Source organism: Balaenoptera borealis (assembly GCF_965194805.1).
Source record: "Balaenoptera borealis genome assembly, chromosome: 20".
In the NCBI taxonomy this organism is placed as follows: Eukaryota; Metazoa; Chordata; class Mammalia; order Artiodactyla; family Balaenopteridae; genus Balaenoptera; species Balaenoptera borealis.
This window is the reverse complement of record NC_138879.1, coordinates 36,864,329-36,885,640: the sequence shown is the minus strand read 5'-3', so window position 1 is coordinate 36,885,640 and position 21,312 is coordinate 36,864,329. Positions and strand designations below refer to the sequence as shown.

Below are 21,312 nucleotides of genomic sequence, written 5' to 3'. Positions count from 1 at the left end.
CCGCTCACCTCAACTGGAGAACGCCCTCGCACAGAAACGAAGACCCAACACAGCCAAAAATAAATAAATAAATAAATATTAAAAAAAAAAAAAATTTTAACCAAAGAAAGGATTCTGCTGGAAAAAAAAAGTTGAAAGCCATTGTAGCAGACCACTCTTACTGGACACAGAGTTTCAAAAGGATGAAGATTTCCAGTGTGAGAAGTAAAATCTACAAGATTATATTTTAAAGTTATCTAAGTATTACTTACCTTCTGTACATATATCTCTATATACTTTTGAAGATTATTTCTATATAAATAGAGCACCAAATCATGGACAAAGTCAAATCGATCACACACAATGATAAGTGGTAACTGATCTGTTAGCTTTGCTTCCTGGGGAAAAAAAAAAAAAAAAAGGAAACCTTAATTTTCTTCTTCTTTGAGGTTATCAATGTAAAATATGAGAATCTGTTCTACACTTGTGGGAGAGGCTCACATAAACTTGGCTATTCTTAGAAGTGCCCAACCCAGTTTCCATAAATTTTTATGAAGTAATACCTAGAGTCACAGCAAAATACCAGGGCCTTCCCACATATAATCCTTTACAAAATAAAGTAACAAGATTTGTGAGCCATCAGTGGCACTCAGGATATAAAATCATCACACTGGGACTTTCATTAATAGTAACAACTGAATTTGTAGTTGATTTAAGAGCTATAGTCACACTGTCAAAATTAGGCATATTGGCTCACATTTGTTTCAAACTGATGACTTGTTTTTTTACCCCTCCCCATTCCAATCTATATGGCCGTCTTCTAACACTATTATAATAAAGCCTACAAGGAGTAGCATGATAGTGATGGCCATGAATTTAAATATACCACATGTTTCTATTAAAAAAAAAAAAAAGGTTTAAAAGATAAAAAGCATTTCAAGCATCTTTAAATTGCCAACTGCTTTTACCATTACAAATACCAAGCTATAATCCTACTTACAGATTGACATAGATGTTATAGACAGGTAGGTAACACCTGTACTGGGCATTTACCTGATACATGTCCTGTTACATTCCACAGACATTAGGTACAGCACAAAAAACAACAGTTTCCATCAGGAATTCATTTATACACAGTGAAACATTCCTCAGTAAATGATTCCTCTATGGATTGTCTACTGAAGAAGAAGAACTAAGCAGGACAGGACTTTCCTCAATGACAGCCACAAAAAACATTATTTGCAAGGTTAGAATAAATCCTAAGTCGAGCACTTATAAGTCACCCAATTATAAACAATTATAATTAGTCTATGAAGTGTTCAGAGAACACTAAACTAAATCTGGAGTCGTAAGAAATCCTGAATTAAAAAAAAAACAAAATGGCTGTAAATCTGAAGTGGAAGTCCAGCTGCAGATTTTTCACATCAAGGAAAGTCTAAAGCAAGTATTATTTAGCACCATGGAAACTAACAGCTGCTATAATCATTTCTAAAGGGAATGTTCGATCTACCTATGCAAAAGATTTTAGCAGGCCAAGTTTTTCCTACTAAACGAACATCAACACACTAATCTTCTTTATCTTGTTTAATATACATATAAAATATTACCTTCTGCATTTTACCACTTAGGGAGAAAACATACTTGGCAAGTAATCTAAGATTACTTAGGTATTCTAGTCTCACGCGTGGGTGTTTAAGATTTCTGCTGCAAAAGACAACTATTTGTATTCACAAAGAAAATTTAAATTTGAAAAAAGCAGACAAAAACTGGGATACTTTCTTGATTACCTAAATTTGCATATGATTTCATATATGAAAATAATGCTATTAATATTTTAAATTTTTATTTAAAGGTTACCCTTTAGGTATTATGATTAGAGATTTCAGGATCAAAATTGCAATTACATGAACATATTCAGGTTTTCTTAAACATAAAGTTTGGAGATATAGCAGGGAACAAAGTAAGCATTCCCCAAAGAGACTTACATTCTAGTGGGAAGAGACAATGCTTAGTGTTATAAAGAAAAAGAGAACAAGATAAGGGGGAAGTGAGGATGGAACAGGAATAGATTTTACTTTAGATAGGGTAATCTGAGACATCCTTTCTCATGACATTTGATTGGAAATCTGAAAGAAGGTAAGGGAGCAGGTCATGAAGGTCTGAGAGGAAAGTGGGAAAGGGCACAAGCAAAGGCCCTGGGGCAGGAGAGGGTTTGGGGAGTTCCAGGAGTAGCAAGCAGGCCAGTGAAGAAACAAAACCTGGAAAATAAGGTCAAAGGTAGCAAGAGGCATGGGTCTGATGAACAGTTTTACATTTTCTATGCAAGGCTACAGTTCCACAAAGTTAGGGCACGAGCCAAATAATGCTGACACCATTTCATCCTGCTTAACAGGCTACTTTAAAGGAGAATTCATAGTCTATCAATCTCTGTATTCCTGGTGGTTAGCATGTAATTGGCACTTGTCTAATGTTCAAGATTAGATTCAGAGAAGTATTTTTCTTATTATCACAGTTTACATACAACACCACTTATAATACAGCTAGTAACTCCAAAATGAAGTTTAATAACAGTGATGATGAAATGTAGCATGCCGCTACAAACTACAGATCAATAAGGAAAGTGAGTAAATGGTCTAGTATGTTCATTCTCATTACTGGGGTGAAAGGCTGAATATCCAATAGTAGCATATTAGCACTGAGCTCCCATCTCAGATTATTTAATGATAAGAGACTAGGTATTTTCCTCTAACTCAGGCTGGTATTAAAATTCCTTCAAGGAGTCAGGAATAACTTAAAAGCAAAAAGAAACAAAACTGGCCTGCTAGAAAGTCTGACAATACCTTATTTCCAAGGCCCACCAACACAGCTTATTAACCACGGTTATCACTTGAACACCTATGGCATACAAGGTACTTGATAAATACAGCTTGTGGTTGAAGAAACCAAGGCTGAGGCACCTTAGTTAACTGGCCTGAGGTCAACAGCTTTATAGAAAGAAAAGGAATTTGAACCAGGTCTGACTTTTCAAAAGGCCATAATTCACATCCACTCTCCTCTATTAGACTTGCATCCAATTCACAAGTGTGGAGGGGGATTCCTCATCTAATTAGATCTCATGGGCTAAGCAATGTAAGACTGTCACATCCTAGTTTCCAGAGGGTTTTTTATGAAGCTCAAGATCATCATAATTAGGTGAAAACAGTTAATTTAGTCCTGCTTTACATATATATGATAACTCAAATATTACAACCCAATGCTCAAGAAATTACAATTGAAGCATAAAAGCTGAGAGCTTAATGAAAACAAAAAGAAATCAGTGTGGATCTGGTAGTATTTTTAAAAAAAGGAAATAGTACTGTTACGCAAACGAGGAACTGGACTGGTGTTATGGGTACACTAGTCAAGCACAGAGTATCAAATCTTTCTCATTTGGATTTTTTTTCTGACACCAGGAAGTCATGGGTCCAAACATATACTAGCCAGGCTCCTCAGAATATTCATGATGGCCAAGACATTATAAAGCTATACTTTTGGGGAATGTTTATCTTTTAATCTAAAACATAGGGCAACTTCAGCACTTTAACTACATCATTACACTAAAACACCTAAGGGTGTAGCTATTTAATCTAGGTATTAAGTTCTTCAGAAGAAGAATCAGCTAAAACAACTATAGATTATCTAAAAATGATCAGTGTAGGAGTAAGAAAAGCCTGTTTTTTCCTACTAAATTGCACAATGAACATTTTGGTTTTAGTTTCAATCTAAAATTCTTCCAGAAGAAAAAAATACTTAAGAACTTTATATACAATCTCTGGAATCATTTAATATATTTTTAATATAAATGTAAAGTATGTAAATATGTATTTTGGGGGGATCTGAATGTTCTGAAGTTTTCCTTATTTTTGTAAACAACTGCCAATTTTAAAGTCTTATCTTCCTCACAAAGTAATTAGTAGGTATGAGAATAAAGCTAAAGTTAAGTTAACCATTAAACAAAAATTAACTGCCCTCAGGTATGCTGTAAAGGTCTAAGAATCTTTAAACCATTACTCTTCATTCCAACGCAGGCAGTTCTTACTTCTCCATAACCAAATTCGTGTCACAAAGCTGAGGGTTTTTTTGTTCGATTGTACCTTCAATTTATGAATTACACATGATTAATATTTAGTTTCTAGAGTTAGGCTAATCGATGACAGATATTAACCTATGTCCTTTACACAACAGAACCCTTTGCATATAATACAGGCCCCTTAAAATAACACTGAGGGCAAGCTGATCTTAATATTCAAAAAGAGCCTAAGTGATATTCTAAAACACTGAGCATCTACAATCACTTTTCAAAAATTTTCTTCTAAAATTAAAGTCAAAGAAAGGAAATTCCTTAGATAGTGTTATTTTTCTCTTCATTTAAACAGATGGTCATTCTTAAGTATTACTTACCAATTTCCTTCCTTATTTCAAAGGAAACCACAGAATATTAAATTTGGAAGAAATAATTCAACATACAATTTGAGAATGCTAAGAATTTCACTTTTAGGGGAAAAAAATATTTTAAAACTGTGAGCAAACCCTTGCAGAACTGCTGCTCTTCAACCCAACCAGAAAATGCATTACTCTTACCTTGAGAAAATTCTTGACTCGCTCAGGATCATAGCAGTTGCTTTCTCTGCAGATTCTTTCTACTTCTTTGATCTGCCCCGTCTTGCAAGCTGCCTGAATATATTTAAAGTGCACATCTGGGTCCTGACTAAAGTTAACAATGGATCCCAGAAAATAAAAAAGACCTTAAAGAAACAAATAATTGAAATTCAGCACAGGTGTACCTTTGAGAACGACAGACCTGAAAAATGCTTAAGCAATTAAAAAACATTATGTCAATTATACCTCAATTTAAAAAACAAGCAAAAAGAAAACCACACTGTTATACTGAATAGTCCCAAATAAAAACTGGTTGCTCAAAAAGCTCAGTAAGAATATTAAATAGTCCACTAATCAGTTCAATAAATGGATTTGTACTTTAATCCCTACAGAACAGAAAATTCAATGTTTTCTAGTAGTTGAGAAATAGGAGACAGCTACTTAATATCAAAGCTAATTATCATACCATATTCCATATGAGAAATTTTAAATGAAGTCCACTATAGCAGGTGTTTTTCTGTATGCAGTTAATAGGAAATACACAAAAGTAGCTTAAAAAGAATTTAATGCAGTGCCGTTCAACAGAATTTTCTGCAATGATGCAAATATTCTATATCTACACTATCTAATACAGTAGCCACTAACCACACGTGGCTATTGAGCACCTGAAATGTAGCTAGTGTGACTGAAGAACTAAATTTTTAATTGTATTCAATTTTAATTACTTTAAATTTACATAGCTACATGTGGCTAGTGGCTACTGTACTGAATGAACAGTATAAATGTAGTGCACAGTTAACACAGAAACTGAAAAAATTAAGAAAACTAGTAGGAATCGCTTATTCCTTCTGTCTAGAGCAGTTCTACGAGAAGAGGGAGGAAAAGGTAAGTAGAGACCAGATATTTAGCTAATGAACCTAAAAGCCACCAACAGTGATTACATTAATACTCAGCACAACAGTGGTTCTCAACTGGGGGCAAGACGGTTTTCTTCCCAGGAGACATTTAGCAAGGTCTGGAGACATTTTAGTGGTCACAGCTGGTGGAGCTGACGCTCCTGGCATCTAGTGGCCTGAAGCCAGCGATGCTGCTAAGTATCCTGCCTGCAGACAGAAATGTACCCCCACCCAACAAATTATCCAGCCCAATGTGTCTGTATCGCTGAGGCTGAGAAAACCTGCTACAGGGACAAGTCACAAAATTTCCTTGGCTAGAATCATTTGCCATTATTAAGAGTCAGACAATACAAACACAATCATTACATACCTGATCATTAGTATTTTCATCTTATACAACTATGACAAAGCTACTACATATATTTGTATCTTAAAATTTTGCCTTTAATTCACCTATAAAATATCCGTGCAGACAGTCTTCTTCACTGCATGTCCCTGGAACCTGGTACAGAATATGCCTGACAACAGTTACTGAATAATAAGACTTAAAATATCCCATCAAAGTAAGCTTGTAGAAAGAATTTCCAACAGCCTATGACAAGTCCATATAGCCTATGACAAGTCCATATAACAATACCCCTCTTGGCTACCTTAAATAATTTAAAACAACTCAAACTCCTAATTACCTTCAAAACTCTTGAAAGATTCAAAAAGTTCAATCAGAGACTGAGTGGACAGTTGTTCGTGATACTTAGAAGCCACCTGCACACAGATCTGTAGATTCTGACGAATATTGGCAGATAGCATGGCTCTGAGGCATTCCAGGGAGTCTTCTACTGATAAGGACCCAAAGTAATTCACTAACCACTAGAGGACAAAATAAATAAGTAAATAAATAAATGAAACAATGTTAAGCCTAATGGTGGTATGAAATTACTATCATTCAGTAACACAAACACATTTTCCGTATACCAATTAATCATAACTAACAGGTAAAAGCCTAAAATACCTCAGGGTTAAGAAGATGGGTATGAACAACCGCACGCTTTATATCATATAAGTCAGTGAAGTGTTCTAATGCACGCTGCAGGAGGCCAGCCTTCTCACACAGCTGAGCGATATGAGCCCGGTCATAATGCGTGAACATCTGATTCCCTAGAATAGCATCTGCGACCTATAAAACCATAAAAAGGATGAGTTTATTTTACTACTCCATTTATATCAGTAACTCCATATGCAGATTACATATTAAGATTCAACAGTGAATTGCTAAAGGAGAGAAAGTACAAAAGAATGTTAGCTGAATTTTCTAAAACGAGGAATAGGCATCTCAGTAGCTTCAAATAATCTAAGAAGCTCTGAATAACTACAAAAACAGTGTTGGAAACATGCCTAAAAAGCATGAAAACACGTACTTGAGGTGCATGCATAAGGTTCATCTCAAGCAACCTTGTCTGTAAAGGACCTTCAGATGGGCGATTATTCTTCAGTGCATCAAGCAAGAATGCAGTACACTGCTGAATTAGATTGTATTCCATAAACACATCGACAATCTGCAAAAAAAGATTCAAAGGAAATTGTTTTAAGATACTTAAAAACTGCTTTATGATACTGTTGACAATATATGTAAATGAAAGGAAATGAAACATTATCTCTCTCTTCACATATAAAACACTGCCAGATCAAATCCCAGATTTAAAGAATATTATTTGGACAGCATAACCTCGTAATTTAAGAGTAAGTTTTTGTGTTCTGGAGTTACTTTTGTTCTAGTAAAAACAACCACAAAATATTTCAAGATACTATATAATAGCAGAATATAAATTGATAGATTTAAAATTTTGATGATTGATTTATGCATGCATGCATGCATGCATGCCACGCCACACGGCATGCAGGACCTTAGTTCCCCGACCAGGGATCGAACCCGTACCCCGTGTGGTGGAAGCACGGACTCCTAACCACTGGACCGCCAGGGAATTCCCTGATGAACTATTTAAAATATACAAAAGCATAAAAATGAAAGAGTCTGTGACTCCCACTTCATATATGCATCTCTTCCCTCTCCCTTCACCTAGTGGCAGCGGCTACCCTTTGTGTTTTATTATTCCCATATATTTTTCATATTTTTAACACATATACCACTCTAAATGAGATGGTATTTGTTCTGCATGCTTTAGAACTGTATATAGATGGTATCTGACTGTTCACTCTTCTGCAACTTGCTTTTTTTGGTAACGTACTTAAGGTTTATCCATGTAGATCAACACAGCTCTAATTTCTACAAATAAAAAAGTTAACCCTTTCTTCTCCGAAGTTGTTTAAACTCAGATCCCCCCCATTCTCTATTTAAATCAACTTCTACAAAATACATTTTAACTCCTTTACCTGTGTGATATCAGCAAGAGGTTCTTCATCCTGAACTAACATTTGAGCAAACTGCTGCCCCTGATCTGGACTGATTCGCATAACATTTCTCAGCAGAAAGATCCAGTCTGGAGTATATCCAACCTACAAAGAGACAAAAACTTAAGCCCTGCTGCAAAGTTCCATTTTTATATCATTTTAAAGGCTTTTTCTGCAATAGAATCTTGCTACTACAGACCTAATAGTGAAAATACAAATTCAGTTTTAACTTAGATGCTCAATTTGATCTTGGTTTATATAAGACAAATAGACACTTTGCTGATAACATATTTGAACAAATAGCTATAAATTTTTATTATTGGCTTATTCAGTCTCATCGACCACCAAAAGAATCTGTTCTAACAGGTTAAACATGCCCTAGCAGCTTAAATTCTATAAGCCATGCAAGAGTAACTGTCTCCATTTTTGAAGTGTAATTCTATATGCGAGAGCCATAACAGCATTTTTATACTTTTCCAAGTAATTATAAAAAGTTAAGGAAATTCACTATTAAAGTCACTGAGAGTTACTATAAGCTAATTTCTCTCTTAATGTTTTAATGAATTTATGTGGAGAATCTGTTTCATTGAACTCACTTTTTTAGCATATAAAACAATCTTCTGGACTTGACCTGTTTCTGCAAAGCACTGAATGACTTTATTTGGCACATTAGCCCTTAGGTACACACTAAGTGCCAATGTAGGGTCCACGGATTTCACAAGGTCTCCCAGTTCTTCAGAGCATTCCAGCTGTCCAAAGGAAAAAGAGACTGTTTAGTAATCCATGAGCTGTTGTATAAATCAGCAATTGACACTACTTCCACTATAAATAATAACTAACATGACAGGCACTTAGTTACTCAGTTGTCCCAGAATGTATTATAAATATGCAGGGGTTGTGGTTATAAAGACTCTTGATTTTTCTTTTTTAAAATTAATTAATTAATTTATTTATTTATTTATTTTTGGCTGTGTTGCGTCTTCGTTGCCGCGTGCGGGCTTTCTCTAGTTGCGACGAGCGGGGGCTACTCTTTGTTGTGGAGCACGGGCTTCTCACTGCAGTGGTTTCTCCTGTTACGGAGCACGGGTTCTAGGCGCACGGGCTTCAGTAGTTGCGGCTCATGGGCTCTAGAGCACAGGCTCAGTAGTTGTGGCACACGGGCTTAGTTGCTCCGTGACATATGGGATCTTCCCGGACCAGGGCTCGAACCCGTGTCCCCTGCATTGGCAGGCGGATTCTTAACCACTGCGCCACCAGGGAAGCCCAAGACTCTTGATTTTGTATTCACAGCAATAACTCAGAATTCTCCACACATTCTACTTAATCAAGGATAAAAACCCACCAAGACTTCACACGTACAGATACTACCAATTATCTTGTTAGGAATATAAATACTTAAAAAGCAGAATCTTGCACCTCTAACTATTAAGACTATTCAGATATCAGACCCACATGGTCTTAATTTTTCAAGAATAATGCAGCTCCTAATGTAATGTTATCAAATGAAAATCTGATATTCAAGGAGCCAGATGAGGCTTACCATAAAGACCATTACTAAAATTAGGGTATAATCTGTATGTCTGAAGGATCTAAGCTTCATTATCTTCTTGATTTTTGTATTTAAAGTTATAAAGCAGGACATTAATTTCAAGAGGTCAAACAGATAAAAATTTTAGAATTTTTAGGTGGTATACATGCAGATACCCTCCTCTGTACTATTCAGCCTGCCTTAGTCAGTTGCCCAATCTGGAAAGCAGCTTCTCTACAAGAGTTCTGCTTTAAATACTAGAGTTGATTTTCTATGATTATCACTGACATTCAATGAGAAGTTCTATCAGAGTCTACACCTCTCAACCGAACACGCTAACTAATGAAGAGTTGACCAGTGTCCTTTTTACCACAAATGAATCCTATGTGACCATTCACCAAAAAAGGTAATGATACCCAAAAAGCTTTCACACTGTTATATTGGTCAACTCAGTTACCTTGGCTATTCCCACCCTCCCTTATCTTAAACAATTAGGACGGACCTCAAATACTCGCTATGTGGCTAGTAACTATTCTTCAGCAGACTCCTGTCTAAGCATCCCAACTCTGAAGTACTATCCTCCAATATCCTATAAGATTGCCAGAAGCTGGGTCAAGAAACAAGGACTTACAATTAGTAATGTAAAAATATAACCGACATAACACTAAAGCCAAACGGTCTAACATTAAAAGTTATTCACTACTCAGAGTGCTGTAAACAGTACCACCTCAGTTCTTGACACTGGCATAAGAAATGACAATTCAATATTGCCACTTTGTGGAGAAAGGCTTTCTATTTCTTTCTAGGAATAATACCACTAAAGGATTGTTTAAACTTGTTAGTTGCCTTACAAATAAGCAACATTTTCCATAATGTGCTCCAGAAAACATAATACCACTAGATACTCTATGTAAATTAGTAAGTACTGAGTGAATTTAAAAGGCATAGAGAAATCCTACAGTAAAGAAAGCTGGTTAACAACAGTTTTTAAAGATTTATATTTATATAATTTCAAGAAACTAAGTTAAATATTTTTTCATGTAATGCCAATTAACATTCTGTGAAATCTCTTTGGGAATCTGTATCACTGCTAATTAGACAGCCCTGCTGTCTTGTTAACATATTTCCGAGCCAACATTTTATATAACATGTTTCCCTTGCACACCCAAACACGGTTACTAGCAGCAAATATCACAGTTTTGATACCTGGGAAGTTCTACAAGAAAAGATATGATGTCGTATGGTTGAAACTACTGGACATATCAAGTGTGGGATGTGGGAGAAAGGAATACATTCTTAGGTCCAAATGAGTGTTACATACGTTGACAAATATGAATGCGCAAAGCATCTCACACTAAGCTTTTCCTAAAGCAAAAGGATAGCAATTTGCTTCCAGATTAGTAGTTTTAACCACCAAGCAAGTAATCCTGGATTCCATTTTAAAACAGATATCCTACCCTCAACATGCCACAAAATAAATACATTTTCAAAAGGAAATAAGTTTATGCATCTCATGCAATGTCTATTCTTGTTCTATTCCTACAAGCAATAAATAATGGATGGAGATGTTCTGGCACAGCCTATGTTTTTAACTTGTTAACATGGTATTTAATCAAAGCAAAAATATGTTAACAGAAGTTAATATACCTTATCTTCTTTTAACCATTTCTCCAAAAGCTGTTTCCGCCCTTGCTGAAGTACAGGCCTACACAGTTCTAAGGATTCATATTTGTTTAGCTGGCCCTGGTCCAAAAGGATTCCAAAGTACTGAAGTAGGGGAGAAGTTTGACCTGGCTGAGCTGGGACACTCTGGAACCGACGGATGGTGTCTGGGGTACGAAGGATTCCCTTTAAGAAACAGAAATGTTACAGACTCCTTTTAAAGATGATCCAACATCACACTAATAACTCCATGGGTCTCTTAAGTCAATTTTAAAGGCATGATTCCATCTACTAAAACCAAACCTCAAATCTTCAATATATTGAATAGTAAAAATTCAGTCACACTTCTGGTTCAATGTTATGAGATTATTCTGAATCAGGAACATACCAACCTAATTATAATGTCAATGTGTAAGACAACAATAGTTACAACTAGCTATTATTCCAGGTTCACATTAGGTTAAGTGGAAATTTCATTACACTGGTCAGGGAGTAAGGTGTTAATTCAGTTCAACATAATACAAAGGTGATGAGGATAAATTCAGCTCAATTTCAGACAACTCTTCCTACCATAAATTGAACAGGATCTGTTTAATCTTCAACTCTTAGAAATAAAATCAGTAGCTATCACAGATAAGATCAAACAGTATAACAACTGAGTAACTAAACAGTATTACATCTATGTAAATCAGAGCTTGTTAGATCTATATATCATTCTGACATCCTGAGTTTTAAAAAGCTAACCAAATCTAGAGCACAGAAAAGTAATTAAATCTAGAGGTACTGACAAGTAACTCATTCTACTGGAAAACATATCCTAAAAAAGATTAGTTTCTCTGTGGAAAGCTGGTTCCAGTTCTAACAGTATTAGAAATAGAGCATATTAGCATTAATCCAATCATGGCAACTTCACTTTCATAACTATTTACCTTTGGTGCATTAGCAGCCACCTTTGCTGCCTCTGAGTAATTCCCCTGGGCAAAAAGAGCATTAAATTTCCTGGCAAAGAGTTCTTCAGCACCAGCCAAGTTGTTACGTACAGCCATTCTCAGGGCCAAATCAGGATTTTGTAGGACATTGGTGATATAAGGAATTATGTTTTCTTCTTCCACACATACTGAGAGAACCTGCAATTTAAGATCTAATGAATAGCTGCAATGTGTTCATGTGAGTATCAGTGACACCAAATCCATTTAGAGCTGATGACTACTGAGTCACAAAGGTAATAAAACTGTGACAGCTGCTTTCTTATTGCCATTAAAAAAAAAGAAAAAAGAAAAAAAAGAGGGCAGAAAAGAGAAGACTAAAGGGTACTAAGCTATTTGCGGGTTCCTAAAATATGGCCATCTTATAATATAAATAACTCCCCACTTCATACTGTTCAAACTCTAACTGCTTTGCTACCATTCATTCATTCTTAACATGGTATGAGTTCACCTGGAAGAAGTTTAAGGTACATTCTTTCTAACTCTAGTATTTTTCAGTAATTTTAATTACATTTACATTCCCAGAGTCCAGATTATATACTCAATAAGGGGAGGACCACTGAATCCTCAGGCACCTTATATACCACAAGGTATACAGTAGGTGCTTAATAAATGTGGCACCAGTGAAGAGGAACTTCTAATTGCTTCTTTTTAAAGAACAATTACCTACCTTCAGTCCTAATAAGTCACAGAACACTGCTTAAAAGCTGAATTCCTGTCAGTTGCCAAAGAGAAAGGGAGCCCTTCACTATGCATCCACTGCTCTCCCCAACACCGGAGCTGGTATACATCCCAGTAAACTACTTATATTACCCCCAACAGCAGTTCTCGTACTATTATTTCTCATCTAAGTGTTTCTCAGTCACTATTCCACATGAGGAAAGGGACTTATCTTTGTTTACTTGTATTATTAGCACCAGGCAGTGTTTAGCATGAAGTAAATGCTTAATATTTGTTAAAGAAATGAGAACTCAATAACAAAACAGATAGGTAACATCTATTTGCCCGTTCTATTATTCCTTTTGAGGAAAGTGAAAAAATTTTAACCTCCGAAATTCTTTCATTTCTACAGATCTGACCCCCATCGCCAAAAGCTTAGGCCATCCTATATCTGCAACGTGTCACTCTACTCCATATTAAGACACACCTTTTAAAAAAAGGAAGAATTACTTTCTTTATAGTTATTTGCATTCCACCCATCTTTAATTTAATACTTACCTCCTAGGAAAAATAAGGGAGATGAACAAACCCGCTTCTAACTATACTTTCTGTAGTCTTCCCCAAACACCAAACCATAGTTTCATCTTTATCCTATTTTTAGACTGTACCAGCAGATTTTTAGAAACCAGTACTTAAGATCTACAGGGGACAAAGAAGGTTCCTGTACCTTCTAAAGTACTCAGTTCTATCAAGTTCAGAATGTAAGCTAGATATTCGCAACAATCTCATCTTGATCACTTTTGATTTTTCAACCAACAGAAACCACACACTCATTCCTTCAGGGCATAGGTCCAGCTATAGTTGGCTCTGATCAAAAGAGTAAAGCCTTGAAGCCTAAAGGTTACTGTAAACATTCATCTTCTTATTCAAAGCAGCTGGCACAGAAAATTTGTGGGGGGGAAGGGGAGGAAAACAATCAATAAGTTCCCAGAATTAAAGTTATGAATATTAAATACATATGGTAAAATTATGCAAGATACTTTAGTTCAAATAATAGTCTCCAAAAAAACCCTAAAAAACAGTAGTCTCTGGCTTAACAAATTTATCATTATAAAATTATCACTAACCTAGTTCACCAAAAGACCCATTCATTCTTGATTTTTCCAAGAGAGACACATGCAACTGAATAAATGAACGCTACTAAATTTTTAAAGTAGCTTTTGTGCCAGACACTGACTGGTGTAGAAATACAATTAAACAAAGAAGAGCCCCTTTCCTAAGGGAGAATAGTGACTGAAACAACCGTAATTCATTGTGGTGAGTGCCATGAAGAGGGCTACCTAAGATCTAGGGACACAGAGCAGAAGCACCTAAGCAGGTGTGGAATTGAGGGAGGGGATGGGTAAATAGGGAAAGACTCTCTTTCTCTAAAGTATTTCTCTCTTCATATACATACCATTTTCTGGATATTAATAGAATAAAGGAGAAAAAACCTATCTACTTCTTTTGCTTACCATCTAGGAAAAATACTAACTTGGAGGAAAACTAGTAAAAGGCAAGGCCAGTAACAGTACTGCTTTTGAAAATTTAACCATTTTTTTTTAGGGAAAAAGATACCTCCTGGTATAATATTTTAAATTACATTAAAACACTAAAACACAGAAAAAGGATCACTTGTGTTAGGTGGTATGAGGAGGTATGTCAAATGTGACAAATTCAGAACAGCTAATATACTCCCTAATTGGATAACTTTTCAAATACCCCCACTGAACATATCATAGCTACTGTAACATATCACCTTCCAACATTAAACATTTAGTAATAATTAAAGAGGTAGGGAAAAAGATGTAAAAAGAATTCTTTTCTTTGTAGTTGATAATTTGTCTTAGAGAGATCATAGGAAGAAAACCCCTATAAAAAGTATACAATCTGGGAATTCCCTGTTGGTCTAGTGGTTAGGACTCGGCGCTTTCACTGCTGGGGTCCGGCTTCAATCCCTGGACAGGTACCTAAGATCCCACAAGCCGCGAGGTGCAGCCAAAAGAAAAAGTACAGTCTATCAAATGTGACCCTATTAGTTTCTTTGCATGAAGAGTTACTTCTCTTGATAACAGAGACACACACACAATCCTAGGTGGCTATACTGTATGCCAAATAGTTTCTCTCTCTGAGACAGTGTTAAAGAGAGACTGTTATCATATGCTTCTGCATTTTTAGGTATATATTATTTTCTGACATCCAAAGTTACCCTTTACTTTTTGAAAAAAGCTAACACTAATAAGTGCTATTTTATTTTATCACTTAATTTAATTTTCAAGGTTTCCTTACTTGTCCCTTTCTGTTTACTCCAATTATTCCAGCTGTGGCTTCATGAGGTGCAGTGACAAAGATTGTTTCTCCACTGATTCTATTCATGTAGATGCAGGTACCAGTCTCAAGATCATACAGGTGGATATAACCATACTTAGTAATCAAGAATACTACGTCATGCTTTTCACTGATCTGTATAAAGAAAATCAACGCTTCAGTAAAATAATGAATCTATAAACAGAAAATTTAGTCCAATTCCATTTTAGAGATGGTGAAATTCTAGAACTTTGACAAGAGGCTTATATGAAAAATTAAAAGCTAGTATTTATGGCTTCCTCATTTTTACAGCAAATTCAAATATGGGATATCCCAAGTTCTTACATAAAACACAAGAATATTAATAAATTATATAAAAGAGAAAAACATCATTTTGAACAACCTGGGATAACCCAATTTATATATTACATTAAAGAAAGAGTATTACTTTACAAAGTTTCACTAACAAACTATTTTTGAGTAAAGGCACCACTTAAATTATACTGACTATCAGTTGTAGTTTTTGAATTAATTGTGTTAAGAGGAGAGATTTTAAGTTCATTTGTTTTGCTTAAAGTACCTGCATTGCAACAGGAAAGTCATTTTGTGCTTCTGGAGGAAAGAAAACATCCACTGCCTTCTTTGGAAAGGGTTGGTTCCCTGTAGGTGGTGTGCCAACTTCAATGATATGTAACTGTTCAAAAGAAAGTAAAACTTATGATCAAATGCTAAAAGGATCATAGCAGCTTTATTTGTAGCCCCAAACTAAAAACAACCAAAATGTCCTATGATCGGTGAACATTAAACTATATGGTACAACCATACCATGGAACTCCTCAGTAATAAAATGAATGTTCATGGACACAATGCCCAGTGGGAACACACAAAAAAAGGGCACTCTCAGAAGATCACATACTAGATGATTCTATTTACACAGCATTCTTGAAGAGACAAAATTCTAGTAATGGAGAGTAAATTAGTGATTTTCAGGGGTTAAAGATGGTGAGGGAGAGGTAAGTGGTTGTGACTATAAAGGGGTAGCAAGAGGGAAATCTTTGTGGTGATGGAATAGTATGTATCTTGAATCTATTCATGATAAAATGACACAATTATACAATTGAACCAATGCCAACTTCTGGTTTATCTACTGTACTACATCGCTATGTAACCGTTGGGGTAAACTAGGTAAAGGGCATGGGATCTCTCTGTACTGTCTTTGCAGCTTCCTATGAATAATATGTATTATTTCAAGACAAAAATTTTAAAAAGTCGGTTGAATAGCTCAATCACACCTCAATCTACTTTAAATTAAGAATGGTAAAACAATACCCACAAAAGGGCTTTTGATTATAATTTAGTTTTTCCAAATAGAAATCTAACTTAAGTTGTTGAATTCTTCTCTGCCCACACCTGCTCTAAACACAGATAAGTATGCACTTAAGCTGAGCTGTTGCTCTCATCACATGCACCTCACAAATTTGGATGAGAACATTCTGATTTAAAATGTCCGATGCTTCACATCAGTGAGCGAGGCAAGAGAAAGCAAATAATGTCAATGAAAGAGTATTATATATTTTGCTTAGTCATGTCAGGAATGGACTAAAACAATAAATAATTCCGTTTCCAAGATATATAACCACATGAAAGTTATTAGGGTGGTCTCATCCTTAATTAGGATGACTAGCCATCCAGCTTAAAGGCTATCGATTACCATATTTTAGGCAATCTCTATCTTGATTTTTAAAAACTACTTAGCATGGAAAAATATTAAGACTTCAGAGATTCTGCTATGGCAATGAGAAAAGCAGTCAAACTGAGTTTCCAGGGGCAGCAGTGCTAACTGTGGTACAATCATAGCAGCAGCAGGCCTGCAGAGTTCTGTGTCAGGACTTTTGGCTGCTGCCCATTCTCCCTTATTCCTCCTAATTTTCCAAGCTTGGTTCTTAACCTTCCTAGCTATTGAAAACTATCCACTATCCTTTCATTCAATTTTTTATGCTCTGATCAACCACACCCTGTTTCTGTTGTCTGAAACTAAGAACCCTACAAAGTACTTCAATTTGTCCAGGTGATTTCAATGTATAGTCAGCGTTGAGAAGCTCTGATTTAAGGCAATGGTACTGAAATTGTGGTCCACATTCTATCTAGTCACCTAGAGCATTTAAAATGCACATTATGAGCTCCACTTACTGAATCAGACTCTCTAGATGGAAGGCACACAAATGTACATTTTAGCCACCCTAGTGATTCTTATGCACGGTAAAGTTGAAAAACATCAAATTAAGGCCTTTGGTAAAGGCAGTGAAAATAGTCTTACTATAAAAAGCTGATACAAATAAGTTGTTAAAGAACATTCATTTTAGACAAGTATCACTAGAAACAGAATTTAAACAAATTAAGTCACCACAAATCTGATTGTTAAAAACAAATTAGCAAGAAAGGGAGAAGACTATTTTGAAATTAGGTAACAAATTAATTAGTAACAGAAAGACAAAAAAGATAAGTTCTCACTAAAATAATTTCCAAAGGCAAAACTTACCTTCCCTCCGGCTTGACCCCGTACTGCAAAACAAAATAACGTCGACTCTTCTGCATTTCCTTCCATCTTAAACTGTGCGAAGCTAGCCGCATGTCCTTCAATGGGCTGAGACACTTTCCTATCTACAGAATATAACTGCATAGCTCCTACCACACGATTTTGCTACAAAAGATCAAGCAGAGTAAAGTTTGGGGACCCAGTAACTCCCAGATTCAACAACTACTGAAATAACTAGAATGCTTTATCATCTTTACAAGGATTTACAATTCCTTGTTAGTCTCTCAATGTAGATTTGATACCTCTCAATTTAAAATTTAGCTGCAAACACTCTCTTATTAAAGCGTAACATGAATGTTTAAAATGTGCCTCATATACAACCATCTCTTTACACTATCTTTTAAAAAAGAAAGATATAAGAGTACTCATTCTGCAGTAAATAGCCACAATAAATTCTAAATCATTCATACAGGAACTCATTATCTACTCAACCTGCAAATAAGACCTAAAAACACCTTGGTAAGAGTACTCTGAACTGTATGTTAGTATAAAGGCATTAAGCCAGCAACCTCTATTTCCTAAAAACAAAAAAAAAAAAAGGAAGGAAAAAAACCAGTCTTCCAAAATAAATCAGATTTGCAAAGATAACCTAATTTCAAAATAAACTGCATTCTGAGCCCATTAATTCTCTAAACCTTTTCTTTATTAAGAACTAGAAAAATGTTACCTGTGCAGATATGCCAGTCAGAAGTAACCACTTTTGCTTTGCATCAGTACGATAATTGATAATCTGGCACCCTGCAAGGCTAGAATGGCGATCAAACATTTTCACTGGCTGAGACTCTCCTTCCATACTCCAATGATAAACTGCATTATCCGTAACAAGAGCAACCGTATTCAAAGAGATCCATTTCCAGAAGGTGACATCATCGGTCATGGTATGGGCCTTCATTTTACTTTTCATTTCAATGTTAAATATCTGAAGAGTTTTCCCAGCTAAAAACAAAATAAGAATTATGAATCACTAAGAAAGTAAAGTTCAGGATAAATTAATATCTAGCTAGACTAGACTCTGCAGCAAAATCTGTAACTTCCAAACAAAATGGTTCTATCATGAGACTAATAACCAAATACAGAAGTCACACTGACAGACTAGCAACCATTGAAGAGATAGCTGAAACTGAGCAGTCTACACCTAACTGTGAAGCAAAAACTCTATCACCTCTAATCAAGACATTTTAAACAGACAGTATGACTTCCAAAGAATTCTAAATCTCAACTAAAAATGAGTCTAAAGAACAACTCACTTAACAATGGAAAACAAGTTGTAATCTTCATGCTTAATTAAGAATGCTTACCCATAAACTGAGTTAGTGGTAGGTACACAGAACAAAGCAAATCTGATTCAAGCACATGGGGAAAATGTCTACTTTTTAAAAGGCAGTCATCCCCGCCCCCCCCCCCCCACCGCCGCCCCATTCAACTAAATCTCGTGGAAACTTCTTTTTGGAAGAGGATCTACTTCAACTCTACCTTGTACCACTAGCACGTAAGAGAAGTGCATGCTACGTTTAGTTGGTTTAAGATACAAAGGGAAGGTAGGGGTGCTGGAGGAAAGGAGAGGGAGACAAAGGAGGACAGTTTCAGATGTTAATATACTAGAGATAAGAACAAAATTCAAGCTTCATCCAATTAAGACAGCATTTAGTAAAAGAAGGATGAAATTTGCCTTGAATGTTAACAGTTCACTGAGTCAGATGCAAAGGCTTGTACTTACAATTTGAAATCCATCACAGTCCGAAAAGTGATTTGGTTTAAATTACTAGAGGTCAAAAGCCCACGGCTGACACTAGGCTATCTAATTCAGATTAGTCCTTAGAAACTAAGGAAAACTCCATTAGTGAGCCACAGAGAATCTGGCTCCTGAAGAACAAAAATTATAAGATAGTATGGGGGTGGGAGTGGGGGTGGAGAGAGGGATGGGACGGGACACAAAACATATAGCTTTGTACCACGACCCTTCCTAATTACTACATGGGTAAAAACTTCTTCCATAAAATGAAGAATGTTATTCCCATCCCACACAATATGTAAACCACAACCAGACTTGAACAATTGTGAGAGTTATAGTCCTGTTTATAAAAAGAAACCAAGGGATTTGAAACTGGATTCAGAGGGAAGCAGTATTTGGGAATGACGGACTTTCCTTTGCTGTCTTCCCCAACCCCTAATTACACGTTTTATTCTTTACATGAAAGGGGTTGGCGGGGTGGTTTCGGGAGGAGGGCAAGGGATGACATCTTAACTCTGTAATGTAGACATACAGGCACAAATCTTTTCAATTTATTCTTTTTATAGAACAGGACAGTAACTAATACAATCTAATTTAAGATAACTCACCATCTGCACACATAAGAAAGCATTAAGAAATGTGATAAAATAACAGTAACATTAAAAATAGCAAAGAATTTTGAGAAAATTAAAACGATGGCCTTTTTATAGAGGTGTGAGAGCTGCTAAGCAGTTGAATTTAAATTCTTTAAGGAGGCTGAAGGGAGCTTAATACCTTCAAGTATAATATGTATTGTTTAATGGAAGCAAATAATAGATCACTGCCACAAAACAAGTATCCCAGGTAAAAGCTGGACCATCTTTCCTTGAGATGAGATCAACTCCTATCTTGGATATGTAATGGAGACTTGTTTGGATATGCTTGCCCCCCAACCCTCAGCCAACCAATCTGATCTCCAACCAGAGTTACTACTAAATACAAAGTATAAATCATGTGGGAAAAAAATGTATTTAAATACTTCAGCACCTCTAACAAGTCACCCACAAATTCATCAAGAAATTGCTAGGAATCTGAACTCTTCCTCCTACAACCAAGAAGAAAAACGACAAAGCAAAAAATAGGCAATTAAATGTGCCTTTCAGATTCAGCCAGTTTGTTACCTAGCCCTCTTAAAAACCTGTTTTAAATGGTGAATTACACTCAGTCTACATAGTTCAAAGGAAAAAAATTAACATAGACTCCCAGAGGGTATGAGGTTCCCTTGAACTCTGTTTAGATTGACAGGCTGTACAGTTCCCTGTTGTGACAATTAAAAAGTTAGTCTGAATAAACTCTAACACCGTTGATTCCAAAAATTTAATACCCACCTATACACACACACACTTTTAAAAATGAGTGTAAATTCAAGCCATTTTTAGAACTTGATAATCTAAATGAAACACAAGCCTGAAGCATAAAAAAGGCACAGCATGAAGAGCAAGTTTATCATCACAACAAACTTCTGCAATGTTTAGGTGCTAATATTAGTAAAGTATATTTTATTCCAGAATATGAATCACTAATTTCTTATGTCTTCTGTATATGGAGTTATGTTTTCAGTACAATCTTACCCCACTGTAGGTATAAAATTTAAATTCATTTAATCTAAAACTTAAAATTTTCCAAGTAGATCTTACGAGTAGAAAGTAAGACATCTCACAGAAATATGCCAAATAAAAGTCATGAAAGTAGTTAAAACTCAAATACAGTAACAGCTTTAACTTTGCAGATCTATTTAACCAAAATTAATCAATATGCTAAAAAAACAGATCCTAATTATTGTATTTGAATAAATTATACATAGAAAAGAGTTTTAAGAAAAAAAAAAAAACCCACAATCTTTT

At 35.6% G+C, this 21,312-nt stretch overlaps 1 protein-coding gene across 5 annotated transcripts in view; it reads right to left on the bottom strand.

The window, feature by feature from the left end:
* CLTC (clathrin heavy chain) overlaps nucleotides 1–21,312 on the bottom strand; it is a 65,680-nt gene that overhangs the window by 24,627 nt on the left and 19,741 nt on the right. For all 5 annotated transcript variants that reach the window (XM_082371953.1, XM_082371955.1, XM_082371951.1 and 2 more), the window contains exons 3-15: nucleotides 18,365–18,633; nucleotides 17,641–17,802; nucleotides 15,682–15,795; nucleotides 15,084–15,257; nucleotides 12,039–12,236; nucleotides 11,095–11,295; nucleotides 8,516–8,668; nucleotides 7,902–8,024; nucleotides 6,929–7,066; nucleotides 6,523–6,687; nucleotides 6,200–6,380; nucleotides 4,600–4,763; nucleotides 252–377 (exon numbers count right to left, since the gene is read on the bottom strand). In XM_082371953.1, the coding sequence (XP_082228079.1) occupies nucleotides 252–377; nucleotides 4,600–4,763; nucleotides 6,200–6,380; nucleotides 6,523–6,687; nucleotides 6,929–7,066; nucleotides 7,902–8,024; nucleotides 8,516–8,668; nucleotides 11,095–11,295; nucleotides 12,039–12,236; nucleotides 15,084–15,257; nucleotides 15,682–15,795; nucleotides 17,641–17,802; nucleotides 18,365–18,633 (2,168 nt within the window). The remainder of the gene's footprint in view (nucleotides 1–251; nucleotides 378–4,599; nucleotides 4,764–6,199; nucleotides 6,381–6,522; nucleotides 6,688–6,928; nucleotides 7,067–7,901; nucleotides 8,025–8,515; nucleotides 8,669–11,094; nucleotides 11,296–12,038; nucleotides 12,237–15,083; nucleotides 15,258–15,681; nucleotides 15,796–17,640; nucleotides 17,803–18,364; nucleotides 18,634–21,312) is intronic.